This window comes from Bacillus rossius, chromosome 11, assembly GCF_032445375.1.
Source record: "Bacillus rossius redtenbacheri isolate Brsri chromosome 11, Brsri_v3, whole genome shotgun sequence".
NCBI lineage: Eukaryota > Metazoa > Arthropoda > Insecta > Phasmatodea > Bacillidae > Bacillus > Bacillus rossius.
The window spans coordinates 33,530,138-33,547,992 of NC_086338.1; the positions used below are offsets into that span (position 1 = coordinate 33,530,138).

At 37.3% G+C, this 17,855-nt stretch overlaps 1 protein-coding gene across 1 annotated transcript in view; it reads left to right on the top strand.

Annotated features, from left to right (window-relative positions):
• The window catches only part of LOC134536793 (multidrug resistance-associated protein 1-like), a 159,665-nt gene that overhangs the window by 131,636 nt on the left and 10,174 nt on the right, over positions 1-17,855 (top strand). Inside the window, 8 exon segments of the mRNA XM_063376723.1 lie at positions 2,865-2,955; positions 3,591-3,699; positions 4,528-4,654; positions 6,666-6,764; positions 8,983-9,132; positions 9,670-9,995; positions 12,909-13,023; positions 17,510-17,589. Coding sequence (XP_063232793.1) covers positions 2,865-2,955; positions 3,591-3,699; positions 4,528-4,654; positions 6,666-6,764; positions 8,983-9,132; positions 9,670-9,995; positions 12,909-13,023; positions 17,510-17,589 — 1,097 coding nt within the window.

Here is a 17,855-nt window from a genome sequence, read left to right on the forward strand (position 1 = left end):
AAACTTTTAATAATAAAATCATGTGAAGCATTAAAATGTTGATCAGCTTGCTTCAACAATTTGCTATATGACAGTTAAAATGTATACGTAAAACATTACTACATGAATATATGTGAGAGTAATTTAATAAATAATTGCAACTAAAACATTTAATATTTATATGTATATCCATTAGACAGTTATAAATATGACAGTAAAAAATACAGCCGAACATTTTTTGGATGAAGTGTTTAGTTAGTTTTTTTTTTTTATAAAGAATTGTGGGTTACTATATAAAATTTCTTAAATATAAAAAAAAAAAATGGTGGTATTGGATCTACTGAAATTAAGTAACTTTTTTAGCTTGGGGAATAAAATTTTTTTATTTTTTATTTATTTTAAGCTTCTTTTTACTGCCAAAATTGTCGCTCTCCTCGCCTGCCCATCTGAGGGTGCGCCGGCAGTCAGGCTGCCTGTCTTTTGCGCTGTCCCACCACAGGACAGCTGGATTGTGGGCTCAGGTCAGATTACTCCGAGCGGGGGCCCGGGTCTTTGATGACTGGCCGAGTGGGAGCGCATGCCAGGCAGAAGGTTTCGCCCTGAGCCTTGGCTCGTGGTGTTGTCGGGGCATTTTGGCTCCTTGGCTGCAAGTTGTGTGGCCATCCGGTTCCTAGTTTGGCCTACCAGCCTCCCCTTTAGTGGCCTTTAAGGGCATAAGGACTTAATGTAGAAGCAGAGAGGGGTTGATGCATGAAGTACATAGCTGCAGCTGCCGAGCTCCGCCTGACCAGTCGCACGTTGCTGTGTGCTGTGGTTAGCGTTCTTGACTGACCACCTCATCCTCAGGCATGGCTGTTTTCCCGGCGGAGCAATGTCGCTGAATACTTCCAGTCCTGCTCAAGCGTTCAGGGTGTGGCAACCATAGTGGTGGATCTGCAGTGGGCAGTGCCCCAAGCAGATTAATGTTGCTGGGTGTCCGGCTACTGAGAGGAATCACCCCACCGCTGTGTCGAGAAACAAAATGAGGTGCAAGAGTCGATCCCAGGTCGCCAGGCCTTGGAGACGGCTGGGTGCCTTGGCGAGTGATAGATGACAGAAAAGAGAGTGGTAGTGTCCTACTGAACAGAATTTTTGAATTTGAATATGAATAGTTTATTATTCCTATTCAATCTGACCTCAAATACTAACACTTTCAAATAACGAATATTCATTTACTTACAAATATTTGAGTGAGTCATACACCAATGGAAAATAAAATATTTTTATTTGAGAAAAAATAAAATGTCAACAACCATAGACTACAATACCACAAAACATGGAGACTCCATTACGATGGCTATTAAAAGAAGTGAATGGCTTAGTTTCAATTGCATATAAATCAATAGTCACAATCGATTCAACACCATGTGGTACATACAGCAGCAGCTTATTTGCTTGTATTTATGACAAAACAGTTGTGATTTAAAAAAAAGGAAAATAGTGGTTTTGAATATCAAATGAAATTAGCAGAAATGATTTTATATTTTCATAATATTGTTAAACTAGAATGCTGTTTACCTGGCTGTTTTTACAGTGAAAATGTGTGATGACTAGGTTTTAAACATGTTAATATGAGCTCATTTAATCACTTAATTTGGAAACATAGCATTTAAATATATATGTGTGTGCGTGTGTGTGTGTATAAATATAAATAAATATTGAATTTCTCTGTATTTTGCAGTTCATTGAAATTATCTAAAATTTGTAGAGTAGCAGGTTTTGAAACATAAGGAAATAGAAACTGATGTAAAATTTTGGGTGGTTAATTTAAGGTAAGTTAGCATTATAGTATAAATAAATATATATATATATATATTTTTTTTTTTCTTTAAAAAATTATTTCACTTTAGCATTTCTTGTCTAATTTGCCAGAAGACACTATACTACACATTTACTTTTTCTTTCCCTCTGTATTTGTTACATAATGTGGAAAAAAAATTTTTGTGGGATTTCTAATTCTCATTCTTTCTATTTGTATTAAGTATTTATTTGTATTGGAGAATAATATGGTATTTGTATTTGATTCAAACTAAAAAAAACAACTCATATTTGCATAGGCTTAAACTTTATAGGTTGAGGTTCGGAGTTCATTATGTGGTAAAAGCATTTGCACTAATATTTTCTATTCTTTATACAGTAAGTCCTCTATTTACGTCGTACCGATTTACGTCGTTTCGGATTAACGTCGCTAATGTTTGAGTACTCATGTTTCAATTTAAGTTGTCGCCGATTCACAATGTCGTTTACAATGACCGTAAATCTTTATTTTAGCCAAAATACTGTATGTAATTTGTTTGTAATTCTTTGTTTCCTTCGGTAGTTAATTTATGCTATGTAGCGTAAGCTACACGTTCACCGCCTTATCTTATCATACATCATGAGGGACGCTTCCTGCTCTTACGTACAGTATGTACTATATATCTGTTTTTATATTTCAATCAATAAAGGTAATAAAGCAGCTGGTTAAATAACCATTCTATAAAGCTGAGAAGTACTAGTTGGACTTGTTTCCCACGCTGTCGGTTGTCATTTGCTGATAAAATTGCCCGTTGTCACGTCTGTATGCCAGCGCTTCCGGCCGACCTTGGGCCGTGGCCGGCCGGTGGCATGAAACATGGCTCATTTTGCGTCGTTTCTATTTACGTCGCGGTTTTCAGGAACGTAACCCCGACGTAAACCGAGGACTTACTGTATCTATGTAGCAACACAAATATTCCTATTTGTTTGTAGTATGCAGATCAGTGTAAACTTTGGTTATCATAGTGACTCATGAACTTTTGCTAATATGTGTTTTAGTATGAGGAACCAATCAAAAACTAAAAAGTCGTGATTTTCTGTGATTTCAGAGATTTTTTGTGGCTTCATCAAGACAGCTTAAACGTCTAGAATCAATATCCAGATCACCAATTTTCTCCCATTTTGGAGAAAGCATAACAGGTGCAGTTCAATTCTTTATGGCCTATCTATGGATTATATTTCTGACCATTTAGGAGTCTTGTCAGCAGGAAGAGCATCAGAGACAAACTAATATATCAAGGAAATTAGGGAAGGAATCAGCTAAGGCCTATCATTAAGAACCATATCAGCATTTGCATGGAGTAGTTTTGAAAAGAAATGGAAAACCAAAATTAGAATTTCTGGTCCAGGATTTAAACCTCTTAATGCAAGTCCAATTTTTTTACCATTGTGCCAACTCCATCGGTGCTGTTCTAGTTCTGGCTTAAGTAATTGATAATGAGTATGCATAATTAATTTCTAATGTACGTTCTTTGAATAGTTCTTTCTGGACAAACTCCAGCAATGGCGTATGTCCAAAAATACAAAGAAATAAATTAATTAATAAATCTGTTCCTGCTGAGGCAGAATATCAATATTTTAAATTCCTGCAGTGCATAGGTTTATTTATTTATTTATTTTTTTTTAATGTGGCTATTACACCATGTTGTATGGTGAGCTATGCTGTTCTTGGTGTGTGCATGTATGTTGTACTATATTTTCTTGTCTTGTGTTTTGTGGGACCTGAAGTTGTGCATGAACACTGCTAGGTTATTGATTCAGTGATGTGATGACAGGTGCCTCGACCATACGAGCCTACAGTCTGCAGCAGAAGTTCGAGAAAGAGTCTGAGGAGACAGTAGATACGAACCAGATGTGCTACTACCCTGGCATGATTGCCAACAGGTTGGTGGCTCTGCCCGTCTCTCAGTTGAACATTTTGTTTACGTTTTGCAACTTTATGTTGCTTAGAATATAGCTAATGATTCAAAACTGTTGGTATATCACCAAAATTTAATCCTTAAATAGTTCATTTAAATTCAGTGAATGTAATTTATTCAACATGAAGTTTGTACCAAAATGTATCATGTAAATGGATTGGAAAAAAATTAATTTTACTATGAGCTAGCATCTCACTATTTTCTCATTTTTGTATTTCTGACATTAGTAAATTTTTTCAGACACAGACACTTGGCAGTTTTTTTTCCCCCCTGAATCGTTCAGACCTTGACAAGATTAGAATTACATTTTATTTTATTGTAAAAGTGCAGCATATATTAGTTATCTTTAGTGACATTATTTTGGTGACATATATATCATGAAAAAAAAAAAATTTAATGCTCATTTTTTGAATAAAAAGGATATAAAAAAATTAAAAACAACAAAATTAAAATCTTCTGTTTTAATAATGAAATTGGTTTAAAAATAGAACCATTAACTTATTATATCTAATTATAGTTGTAACTTCTGTTTAAAGCCTGGGGTTATGTCAAATCTTGTAATGTAATTCAGTGTTGATAATTATGGCAAAATATTAAGAAATCCACGATGATAATGATTGTGAGTGTGCTTGTTTGCATTGGTCTGGAATTGAGTACTGCAGTCCATTTAAAAAGTAAGACTTTTCAACCGGTATGCACATACTTGAGAAGTTGGACTGCAGTAGGTAATACATGATACATGATACATGATGCATCTGCGTGTGAGCTGTAGTTGCGTGTGTGGTGTCCCCAGGTGGCTGGCGATCCGACTGGAGACTTTGGGGAACCTGATAATATTCGCTGCGTCCCTGTTTGCAGTGCTGGGCCGGGAAAGTGTGGACCCGGGTCTCGTAGGCCTTTCCATCAGCTACTCCTTGCAGGTGAGGGTCTGTCTAGGGTTACGTTTCCACTACTCAGCTGTTCGTGTTTATTCTTCATATACCTTCTGGAACTGTCCATCCGTTGTTAATAATGTTTTATTCTGCAGGAGTTAACTCTCCTTTTTTTTTTTTTTTTTTATCAATAGTGTTGGCGTACACATTTAAGGTAAAAAATTACAATAAACTCTCAATTATCTGGGCCTGGAGTATTCGGTTTTCAGGTTATCCATGCTTAAATTTAGTTTTAACTGTTTGCTTGTTATATTCTGAAGCACTCCGTCACACTTCTTCGCTTGGCCGTTGTATATTTTTAACCACCCTGCCTCTGTCAGAAAGCTGTTTGGTCTGACTCACATTTGTCACATTTTAAACGAGGGAGTTGCCCCGACTGCTGCTTCACATCGCCATCTTGTTTGCGCCGTAGTGGTACGTGTACCCCCTGCCATCAGCGAGGCAGGCGCCTGGCAAGTGACTTGCCTTACTGTCTGTATTCGGTCCTGGCTCACTGTGTGTTATCCACCAGAAAAAATGTTGTCATAGGTAGTTAGGCTTTAGCAGTCTTAGCTGTGAGTATGTGACCAGGTGTTTTCCACGAGATATGTAAAAAAAAATTTTCTTTTCATGGCTCCGTTCTGAAGTAAACTAATCATGGAGGCTGGCATGCCATGTTTCTACTCTCTGATCTGAAAACTTGTCGACTTTGACACCCGCGCAATGTTTTAATTTTTACAATATGTATTTATCCTTATCAGGATGCTCTCAGTTCTGGCACCTGCCGGACTCTTCTCAGTAAAATACTTCAGCTGATCACGTGGTTGTAAGTAATGTATCTGCATTACTGTGTTGAATCCGGCTGGACATTACGAAAATCCTGTGGAAATTTTGTCTCTGCCCAAAGAGAAAAACTTCTTTTATCACAAAATTTTTCCAGACTTTAGAGATCCCGCACAGCCGTATTCGTGAATGACTGATTATTCAATTTTTTGAAGTGTTATTACTCTAAATCCAATCGATTACAAATAATAAACTATTCATTTTGATCTTTGAAAATTTGACTATTCGCACAGGCCTACAATTTGAATTAAAATACGCCGAAAGAAACACTGTTTATAAACTATTCTTTTCACAATTAGAGTGTTCACTTGCACATATATTCTTCCACACCTGTTACTACTGTGTATATATATTCATGAAATGTACTTGCATTTTAATAGATGTAATACATAGGACTATTTTTTAATCATTATTCTATGGTCTTATCACTAGTGCTCTTTATGAGAATTATCTTCTTCTATTGTCAACTTTCAGAGTATAGGTGTTTCACTTTATATAACTTCACAATAGATAATGCAAAAGTAGTAGAACTAACAAAATTCTAATCCATATTTTTGTCTTCAGTTTTAATAATTGTCATTATATATTAATTATCAACTAAATTAAATATTATCTGGTATTTTTTCTAATATATCCTTTTTAATAACAAACATGTTTTATTAACCAGTTATGAAATTATTTACCCAAACAATGTTAAATCTTATTGAATGATATATCTTGGCTATTCTCTAAATAATAGCTAATAGAATATACAAAAATACCAATAACTTATAATATAGTGGGTTGAACCTAAATGTATTGTATTTTACAACACTATACTCTCTTTAGAGTTATATAAATTTAAATTTTACATTGCTATAATTTTAGGCTGGTAAATAGTTATTAATTTGTGTTATGCCTTTTTTTAATAATGTTAAATAAGGTTCATTACTTAATTTTTTTAAAGATACCTCTGAGTACTTGTAGAATATTATTTTAATAATGCATGTGTATGTAGTAGAAAAAAATTTTAAAAAAATTATAGTATGTTACTATTGTAATATTGCTATAAAATTATATTTTTGTTCAGCATGCAAAAAATATAAAACACTGTCCATATAAATAAAGTGTAAAATATTACCAGTAACTTATTGAATGTATAAAATGGAAGAATGTAGACGGTATATGGTGATCGCAGGTTACTGGAACTCTCAATTGGCTGGTGAGAATGGCTACAGATGTGGAGACCAACATTGTGGCTGTAGAAAGGCTTAAAGAGTACGCAGACTGCAAGCAGGTACAGTTCTCTGAAAGCTCCTCAGTTACGCTTGACTAGTCTAATTTTGTGGCTGCTTTGTTCTGTTTTCTAGAGGCATCCTCTGCTCTTAGGCATTCTTTTGAAGCTAGGCTAACCTAGCAAATAGGCATGCATTTTTTTTTTCTCCGTAATACATCAGTTTTATTAGGGGCCACGGTTGTTGACCAATCTGAACATTCATTTCCCTTAATACGTATTAAATAATGTAAATTACGATCATAAAACCTGTGTAAAACCCACAAATACCTCTCGAAAGAATAAACATCTGTTATTTAAATCAATACCACAAAACCTAACCATAGTACTGAATATGATCACACACATAGTAAATCGTTAACTAAACTGTTTAACAAGTAGTGAGGGCTGTAACTTGGGTCGTCACACTGTTAGTTCAGCTTGTGAAAATTTTCTATCCGACTTATTTATTAAGATGTACACGTTCTGAAAAATTCCCTTACTACATTGTAGTGCATACAAACCAGGGTACAAGGTTCACTGAGGTGACTGCTGCATGAAAGATTCACGGTCGCCGTGGGTCTTGACTGTTGATGCTCGTGGTTAAAACAATTTTCTAACTAAATGATCAGGAGGGTTTAATTGCAGCCTGACCCTTGCCATCTAGTGTTAAATTTTGTCTCCTGAAATCACTTCTTGGTTTTTTGGCGAATTGTTGAGAGACAAATGGTCTAGGCAGCGTCTGGCGACAGACTAGTTGGACTGCACAAAAACAAACCTTGCTTAAAAGCAGGAGGGTTTGTACCTGACCCAACCGACCAATCATGGTCATGGTAATATTTCCTTGAGTATGTAATATTGTTACAGCTCATTTACTGGCCCACGTTACTTCTGGCTGGAATTCCCGGCATAGAAACCTTGCTTAAAAGCAAGCAATATGAGACAGTGAGTGCACATCGGAGGAAGTCTCCTCGACTCTAGTCCATTATGCCAAAAATACAACAGAAGTTTGTAAGAGAATTGACAGAATTTTATATATATGTATTTAATTGCAGTGATTCTAAATAAATCATGCTGCCAGGGCTATATTCACATCAATGTTAAACTATCCAATCAATTAATTCATGGTCAATACAAAATTAAGACATAATTGCTTTACTTATTAAATAATTATGATATTAAATTAGGCTTAAGTTATAATGTTAGGTTCTAAACACTGATAATTTAGAACCTCAGTTAATTAGCAATAACAACACCCAAAGGATTGGGTTGTATAAATGAACAAAAAATTAATGCTATACTTATATGTTGGGACTGATTTCTGCTATCTTAAAATGTTCTTTATGGTACCAGAACACTGAATTTTTATTAACAAATGTTTATATAATTCTTGTTCACTAAAATAGTGAATTATCTTCTCAGATATGAATGGGTTTCAAAATGAATCCGGAAAACACAACTAGTCACAAAATCTTGTTCAAAATATGTAGGAAATGTCATTGTCCATAGTTAAACGGTAGAACAAGACCAGTGACTTTATTCTTTTACTATTATTTCAGTATCATCTTTAAGTATTAAAAATTCATAACTCTTAATAACACTTTTATGTAACACTAAGACTGAAAGTGTTCTAGAATGTTAGTCAAAATATTGGAGTAAAAATCTCTTTGCAAAAGTTTAGTCTTCGTCATAAAATCAATACATGTGAAACACTAGCCTTGCCATTGCTATAATAAAACAATTACAATGCCTGTAGAAGATCCATTTTCTAAGAATTATTAAAATAACAAAAAGTGGCAAGTAGTCTTACAATAGCTTCATTAAATAACATTAGCCCTCAAACTTTAAAAATCCTCTTATTTTGTACCTTTGCAAATAAACTTTGATATTTTTACACTTGCAATTAACTTAGGTATGATAATGTTTGTCACAAAATTTCCAAGTAATCTCATTGGTTGCCATTTGTTATGGTTCGATATACTGTGATCGACAGGAGGATATACATAAACATGATTCTGTGATTTAAAAAAAAATGTTATTAAAAGGTCCAGAAAAAGTCATCAAATTGGTATACAAGGTATTTTTTGACAACTCGTTAAGAAAGAAGCAAGATATTTTGAAATAGGTTTTTTTGAACATTTATTTTTAAATTTTATTTTTAAATTTATTTTTTAAATGTTTGAATGTCTGTAATGTTTGCTGTGCAGGAAAGCAGGTTTTTGAATGTATTGATCGCTTGCAGGAGGCGCCATGGGAAAATGCTAGTGAAAAGGTATCTCAGGACTGGCCCAGTGAGGGCAGTGTGCAGTTCCAGGACTACAAGGTGCGCTACAGGGAAGGACTGGACCTCGTCCTCAAGGGCATCACCTTCTCGATACGTGGTGGGGAGAAGGTGAGTTCCTCTTTCGTGTGCTGTAGCAGCCAACAAGATGTTTCCAGTTTGCCTTTGCTCTGTTGCATTTCAGCAGTGAGTTCAAGTTTTCCTTCCAGTCTCTTATCTTTTCATTTATTGTACAAGAGTATAAACAAGGTATAATTTTGATTGCTGTTTATATGTAGTGAATTTTTTTAATACTGTGTTCCTCAGCATAGTTAGACAATAAATTTTACTCACTCAAAGCTTAAATGCATATTCATAAAAAACAAAAGTTTTCCAAGACCATTTGAAGGGCATTGTTAGAGTTTTGTGAGAGCACTTGCCACTTGCCTCTTCCAAGGTGTCATGGAGGTCCTTTTGTTCCTTTTACCTATTCATTCCATCAGTGCTACAATTCTTACTAGGCTTCTGCGTGGGTGGTTGGTTGTGTGTGTTGTGTTTTTATTATTATTATTATTGTTATTATTATTAAAAAAACAAATTTCTCGCTATAACTTCTTAGCCTCATACTGGTTAACCCCTGGTAGTTTTTGTTGTGGTTTGATGGGTCAGGTGGGCATCGTGGGGCGCACCGGAGCAGGCAAGTCATCGCTGACGATGGCGCTGTTCCGCATCATCGAGGCGGCCGGGGGACGCATCCTGATCGACGGGTGTGACGTCGCCACGCTAGGGCTGCACACGCTGCGGTCCCGCCTCACCATCATCCCGCAGGACCCGGTGCTGTTCTCGGGCTCGCTGCGGCAGAACCTGGACCCCTTCGACAGCGTGCCCGAGGACGCGCTGTGGCGGGCGCTCGAGCTGGCGCACCTCAAGGCCTTCGTGAAGGGGCTGCCGGCCGGGCTGGCCCACGAGGTGGTGGAGGGCGGCGAGAACCTCAGGTGCAGTACCAGTACAAGTTCATTAGTTTAACTATCCGGGTCCATGAAAAACATTTTTACTGATTCGTTGTGCAATATATTTGATAGGTTGACAGTTCCGATAAAATCGTAAATCAACTGTGCAAATTCAACCGTTACGATGCTACCGCAATGGGGGTTGAACTGTTCGTCGGAAGTTTAGGGCGCCACCACATGTATAATGGGCATGTGGACCCGGCTACTCTGTTCTCAGGGCCGTGACGTAGCCCGTGTGTGGCGAGGCCCGTTTCCCCCTGTATCACTGAAAACCTCCGAAATACGAAGACAGGTGCGTGAAGCTCCTTCCTCTCGCGGCGCTCGCGACTTGCTGACCGTTCGTCCTCGCTCGGCAACTCTAGGGAGCGGAGCACTGACTTCACATCAGTGGGCGTGGGTTGACACACACACACTTCAGCGGGCGGTCGTAGAGGGTGGTGGTGGAAGGAGGGGGCTCGCAGCGTGTAAGGGGAGAGGTTGTGGCACATCGGGCTCAGAGGGGCGCAGCCCGGGACGATGTCAACGAGGGCCTACTTGAATGGACTGGCATGTGCTAGCTAACACAATTCTGTTTGTTTTTTTTTCTTTAATTATTATTATTTCCTGTTCTGACCATTTTATTCCAAATATGTTAATTTGACTACTGATGATCATTACAAACATGAGTAGTAGTGATGGGTCCATTCCGATTCCGGAATCGGTCGGTTCCACCGATTCCACCATAATCGCGGGATTCAGAATACAACGGTTTTGGAATCGACCATGACCGATTCCAGCATTGTTTTTAAGTTTGCAAAATACATCTCCTACACAACGTAAGAAAATTTTAGAATGCATGCAAATATAATTTTTAAACTACATAATACAATCTTTTTTTACGGAAACTGATTTGCGAATTACGGTGATTAACGTATTTATTTATTTACTTGCACCGCCATTTTCCTTACAGTACAAATGCAGTATCTACTTTCCCGCTTTAAGAGAAAGCATTTTTCGGAAATTACGTTGCAACAGCACTGAATTTAATTGTAAACCTTCAAAAAATAATTAGACGAAACCATAAATGTTCAAAGAAAATTATGTAAATGTAAACTGCAAGTAAAATAATGTAAACGTTAACTATTTGATCATGGCAGCTACATTAGCCATTGTAAACAACCTAATTTTTTTTTGTGCTACCTGCCATGGTAAACCATACGGCCATGAACAAAATCTTTGGTGACGTGAACATGAAAATTAAGATGTTTCACATCTCTGCACTTTAAACTTTAAAGAATTAAAATGAAATAATTTTTGAATGCGATTTTACCCAAATTCACAGTGGATTACTCGCGACCATATTAAAATAAGTTTAAAAGCAACATAACCAAATTGCTGTAAATCGGCGTTGTGCGTGTTCAGCGATGCTCGTTTTACATTAGATATATTTTGGAAAGGCACTTGGCTAATCTGAATTTCCAAACATTGCTGCTGAAACGTTCGTAAATGTTTATTACCAAACATAAACAATCTTTTGAAAGTAGTTGTGTTAGTTTAACAGAATTGTTTCCGATAAATTTCTGAAATGATTTAAATGTTAACATGCGATTATTTCAAGAGTTTAAATTTTTTGTGTAAGAAAATCTCACCATAAAATGTGGAAATTTTGAGTTGCTAAAATATGCACAGAACTTTCTTACTCAAGAACCGAAAATTTATTTTCTCTTTACGGTTGTGAAGAACTGCAACACTGGATGGATTTATTCTTTTCACCAAGTGAGATAATTAAGATCTAGGTAATATATTTAAACGTAAGCATCTCTCACATTTTATTTTAGTGTGGTGCAAATTTGTTTCAATTATAATGAGATAATAAAGTTTTATTTTTAAATTTCCCTCTTTTTATTTTTTTTCGCCCTGGTCCCTTGAAATATGTATAAACGAGGTTATATTGTAATTTTATTTGGATCATTATTTAGTTGTGCTTGAAAATAAAATTCTTAACCTAACCGTACAAACCTCTTTTTTACAATTAATTAATTGAGTTGATAATGTAAGGTATCTGAAGTTGGTTAAGTTATAACATTATTTACAATTTACGTCATAAGATATCTTTGATTATTGGCAGTGTTTGAACACGTGTTTCGTCTAACTATATGCAAGGTTAAAAGGCCAAATTGTGCTAGAAATTCAAGGTAGCGTAGATGGTAATGAACATACTTTTTAACATTATATAAGCTGTATATAATGTTAATTTCTGCACAGAAAATTAAACACAAGGCAATTACATTTTTAAAATCATAAACAACTTTTTTTCTTACCATATTACTCTGTTGAACATTGTCAGATAAAAATTAAGGAATCCGAATCGGATTCGAAGAATCGACCCTTTAATTTAAGAATCGAAAATGGAATCGGAATCGGTATATTTTAGGAATCGGCCCAACACTAATGAGTAGTAAACAGAACCATAATCCATTGTGATGTGTTGCGACAGTCAAAACTGTGTTTTCTTTGAGCATCTATAACTACATAGCCGGGTCCAGTTGGCACGTCGTGTAAAGTGAAAATTAAAAACAAACTAAGTTCAGCTGTTTTGTCTGGAAGTGGAAAAGACCATAAAATCAATATAAAACAGAACAATTAGATGGTGTTATGTAAAAGTGGGTCAACTCACAAAAAACATTTCAAACTGAGTAAATTGATCTCAAATTTGAACAGATAGTGGTTGGTATTGTGGAAATGGGTTGAGCCACAACTGTTGCTTCTTGCACCGGAAGCGGCAGGGCTACCCACCTTGGCAGACAGCCAGATTGAAAACCTGACGCTACTAACCAGCTACAGTAGTCTTTGAGGCGTGCAGCGATCGGCTATGAAAGTGAGGAAAGCGGGGAAAGCGAGGGTGTGCGGTGGTTGCAGCGTGGGGCAGAGGCAGCTGGTGTGCCTGGTGCGCGCTCTGCTCAGGAAGACCAAGGTGCTCGTCATGGACGAGGCGACGGCAGCAGTCGACCTGGAGACGGACGACCTCATACAGGTGAGGCCAGCAACTTTCACCACCATTTCTTTGTGTTTATGACTAAAGATCAAAGTTAACCCCGAAATGTATTATTCAGAATGATTTCAATTCCATATTTTACCACTTGTGGGTAGGTACAATATTAAATGGTGAATTGCTGTAAAACTGAAATAACTCCACAAAGAATGTCAGTACACCATATAACACCTAATTGCAATGTGATAGTCTATTTAACACCAAAATTTAACTATAAACAGAAATCAATCAGCAATATGACAACACGTAACTCAATTTACAACAATTTTAACTTTTATTATAATAAATACATTGAATGTGAATGTGTTTTATTTATTATTATTATTATTATTTTAAGATTGTACAAAAATGTATGAAATAAATATATTGGAAAAAAATACAGTAGAATCCCGCTGATGCGACCCATCACGGTTTCCGTAAAAACGGACTTATAAACGGAATGGTCGCAATAGAGAATTCGGGGTGTCACCGCATCGTTGGATACATACACGCGAATGCCGCTCTGGCAGTGTCTAGCCGAGCTCGGCGCGTCCATTATCGAATGAAAAGCCTTTTCAGCTGTCATGTTATCTTACCCGCCCACATGAAAAGCCGCTGTGGTAGCTTCTGCGAGAGCGTAAGAAACTCGTCCGGCCAGGCTGGCGGTAGCGGCGGCTTGACGTCATACGTGACGTGATGCTTACCTCTTCATCCCCTGCTAATTCTTCAAAGTTAATCCCTCCCAGAGCCACAAACCCCCCCCCCCCTCCCCCTTTTTTTTTCCAACTAACATTTCAACACATTCCCTCCCTTATTTCAACCTTCTGCGTGAGAAACTGTCAGCATCCTCCTCCCCTCCCACACCGCGTGCGACAAAAGCCAGGTTGTATAGTCCATTCTCGGTAAAATAAATATTTTTGTGGGCTTATACGACTGTCCTTCGCCGTTAATAAATACTTTATAAGTTTAAGTTATTATGATACAATTTGTTTATTAGTCACACAGCAGTTTCTGCTGAAAAATCACTAATACCTCGAATTTTATTGAATAGAAAAATTTAGCAGGGTCGTAAATATATTTATTTTACTGCATAGTTACTTTTTCATCTGCATTCCGTGTTTTATTCTTCTTTTTTTTTTACGCTGTGAAGGGACGTGGAAAAGATAATTGCTTGAGCTGTCAAAATAAACATCTCTGACGGCAAGGGCGGGAGCGCATCCTGTTGGTCCGTCGCTGTGATTATCTACTCCAAAAACATGTCGCAGCATTTCAGGATAGCATTGTTCTTATATCTTTCGTTTATAGCCGAATGTTTTCTACCTGATCCACACAAGTTCCTTCGCCACGTTTTGAACGAAAATAACAACCAGCCGGCTAGCATAGCCAAACTGGCGTGACGCGAATTCACTTAGCGCAAGTACCGTATTTACTCGCATATAGGTCGCCACCGCAGATAGGTCGCACCCATAATTTGAGGTCTTGAATTTGGTATTTAAGATTCCCCCCATATAGGTCGCACCGGTAATTCATTACCGCGCCGTGCGCCGCGCGCGGAGAAAGGTCATTGTACTCGATTAGCTGCTGTTACGGCGCGCCTGCTGGCTCTCTTTGTTCACTGAGCTGCGCATGCGCAGTATAACTCACTCAACGCTCCGCCCAGACTCGTGACCTTGTATCAGCAGCCAGCCAATAGATGCGAGCTTAGCGGAAAAAAATATAAGCTCCAGTTCCCGTGTACCAGTTTTGTCCAGTTCTAATACCAGTTTATTGGTATACGCACCAGTTTTCTCGCTGCCGTGACACGTTCAAGTTTACGTCCATCTTGATGTCTTGATACCAATAATTAATTAATTACGATCCCCAGAAATAAATTGATAGTTTAAAAAATATGCGTCAACTGTACAATACTTCCGAAATTATAAAATATGTATAAAACATGTATAAAACAGTTACCAAGAATCCGCTCATTTTATCTAGTGAAGTTTGTCTCGTACCACTATTTCGGCTAAGTTGTGACATAAATACAGTATCAAAAATTAACAATCAGCCACGTTCATACATTCGTGAGTTTACGTTATTCCCTCGTGCATTTTAGATTGTCTCCTGCTATAATTACTCGGACTTTTACACGCCTAGGCTTAAATTATTACATGTTTAGAAATAAAAGCAACTTTTCATGTTATAAAATATGTATACCGTATATACTCGTGTATAGCGCGCCCTTTTTTCCCCTCAAGTAAAGGAAAAAAATAAGGATGCGCGCTATACACGGGAAAAAAAAATTTTTTTGGGGGGGGGGGGGGGGGAGTGGAAGTCGTTAACTGCCGGGTGACGTTTCTGGCCAGCCCCCACACATACGCACAAGCAACAAGGCCTCTGTTTCACACACACACATGCACACGCACACGCGCGCTCGCGCAAGCTCGCACATCATGGTCTCTTGTTTATTTTTAGACCTCCCCCCTTTACAGAAAGCCAGCTCAGAAGCTAGTAAAAAGAGAGAGAGAGAAAGAGAGAATGTTGTCACCAGTTTCCCCCCCCCCCCCCCCGGCAACTTCTTCGCTTCCTCCATTCCTCACCGGTGAGTCATCAAGTTCTCCGCGCCAGCTTAGCAACGTAGCGCGGCACGCCTCCCTCCCTCCCTTCCTTCCTTCCACGTACCAGTTGTGACGATATAGCGCTTCATTATCTTCCGTTTAGACAGCAGAGTTTATGTATTTTCCTGACGCATCACCACACATCAATTTAAATAATCAGGTACCACAAAATGTTAGTAAAATTTATTTATGGGGGGGAAAAAAAATTTCAATTTTTTTTTTCTTTGGAATTAGTTGCAAAAATCGTGGTGCGCGCTATACACGAGGGCGCGCTATACACGAGTAAATACGGTATTTTGCGATTTAAAATGTTCATTGTCGACTATAAACGTTACGTTTTACACAATGTTTTTAGGCCTACTAGCTAATCTTATCTACTCTTAAAGTACTGGTTGTTTATGATTGTTACGTGACGTAAATAGCGGGATGGATTCGATTTTTGAGTTGTAATTTGCGTGAAAGTATTGTATTGGACTAAATGGGAACTAAACGGGACCTGAAGAATATAGTGCAAATAACGGGAAAACGTAAATAACTGTAACGTAAATAAGGGGATTTCAATATGTGTACATTGTAAATAAATTTGCGTATACCTATATAAACTTCTTTTTCGCATTTTAAAGCAAAATATTGCAAAAAAAATTCTCAAAAATTTAAAAAAAAATAAAATTTTTCACATATAGGTCGCACTTCATTTTTTCCCCATCAAATCTGGTAAAATTGCTGCGACCTATATGCGAGTAAATACATTTATCGGAACCCATTGTTCGGGGTATGCGAGTCCGAGGTGTATAGCATAATTCCACGCATTTTTTTTTAGTTTATCTGCGCATGTGCGAAGTCAGCGATGTTACAGAAAAATAGCCGAGAACCAAACACCTGGCGTCGTCATTAACACAGTGAACACAGCTTTGTGTGGGCAGTGACACCTGAGATGCAGCTGGCAAGATCACATTGCACTAACCAGTCGCAAGACAAAGGCACGGGACCGGGACGGCAATAGACGCGCGCGTAGATGCTATCAGGTGATGGGCGCAGTTTACCGGTATTGGCTAGCTTGGACAATCTAGAGGGGTGGTATCTATTTTTAGCCGTCTTTTGTATGCCTGCCTGCTTACAGTACAGCGCTCGCCAAGATAAACGTGAACACATAGCGCCCAACAAAGTGTAACAGACTTGTTTTTCAGCTGATTTTACTCAAATTTTCGACTTTCTCTGCTCAAATTTTTCACGGTTTCTCAAAAATTGGTCGTATAAACGGAATGGACGCATCAGAGGGGGGTCGCATCGGCGGGATTCTACTGTATAACAGTTTTTGATCCTGCATCTCTTATTATTTTTACATTTATGACATTGGCACAATACTCCATCACACACATTTTTTTTTCTTTCTGTTCCAGCCATGCTTATGTTATTAATGATTTTATAGTCAAATTTTTTGCTGAAATAAGTGCATACTAAGAATATTTAATTTGCATATTTGTTGGATAATAGGTTTTTTCTCTTTCTTTTTTCTTCAATAACCCTGAAATCCACTGTTTTAAAAAAGAACTTGACCTAAAAATAAAACCATAAAATTTTCCCCTACTTATAGGCTATTGTTAAAAATCTCAGATAAATGTTTTATGTAAGTCTTACAAAGAGTTTAGAAAAATAATTTTTGAACAGTAATGAAATTTAGTCTTTTATTGTTATGTGCTGGAATTTGCAAACCAATTTTATCAGTTGTGTAAAATTCATACATAACTGAATGAGAACTTTTAAATATGAGATTTCATTGAAGTTACCTACTGTCAAACCCAAATAATAGTTGTTGAATGGTTGGCTTTCGTATTGTAAGATATGATCAGGATGGTGCTATGTGTATGATATAATATACATTTTTTTTCCAGAGGACAATACGTGACCAGTTTCATAGTTGCACTATTCTCACTATCGCTCACAGATTAAACACCATCATGGACTACGACAGGTAATTATTTATTTGCGAGTAGAGATAAAATGACAAAAGCATATACGTTTATGAATAAAAAAATCTTGAAATAAAAGTACAATGAAACCCATAGATAGAATAGTTAAAACTGATGGACCAGTCGATCCTGGGAATCCTTGAATGCCACCGTGAGGTATATCCTTCCTTAAGTCACGTGACCGTAGGAGAATAAATGCACATTTAGTGTTTTCAACATTTATTTAAAATTTCAACCTTGCATTTTTAGTTTTTTGCTCTGTGAATTT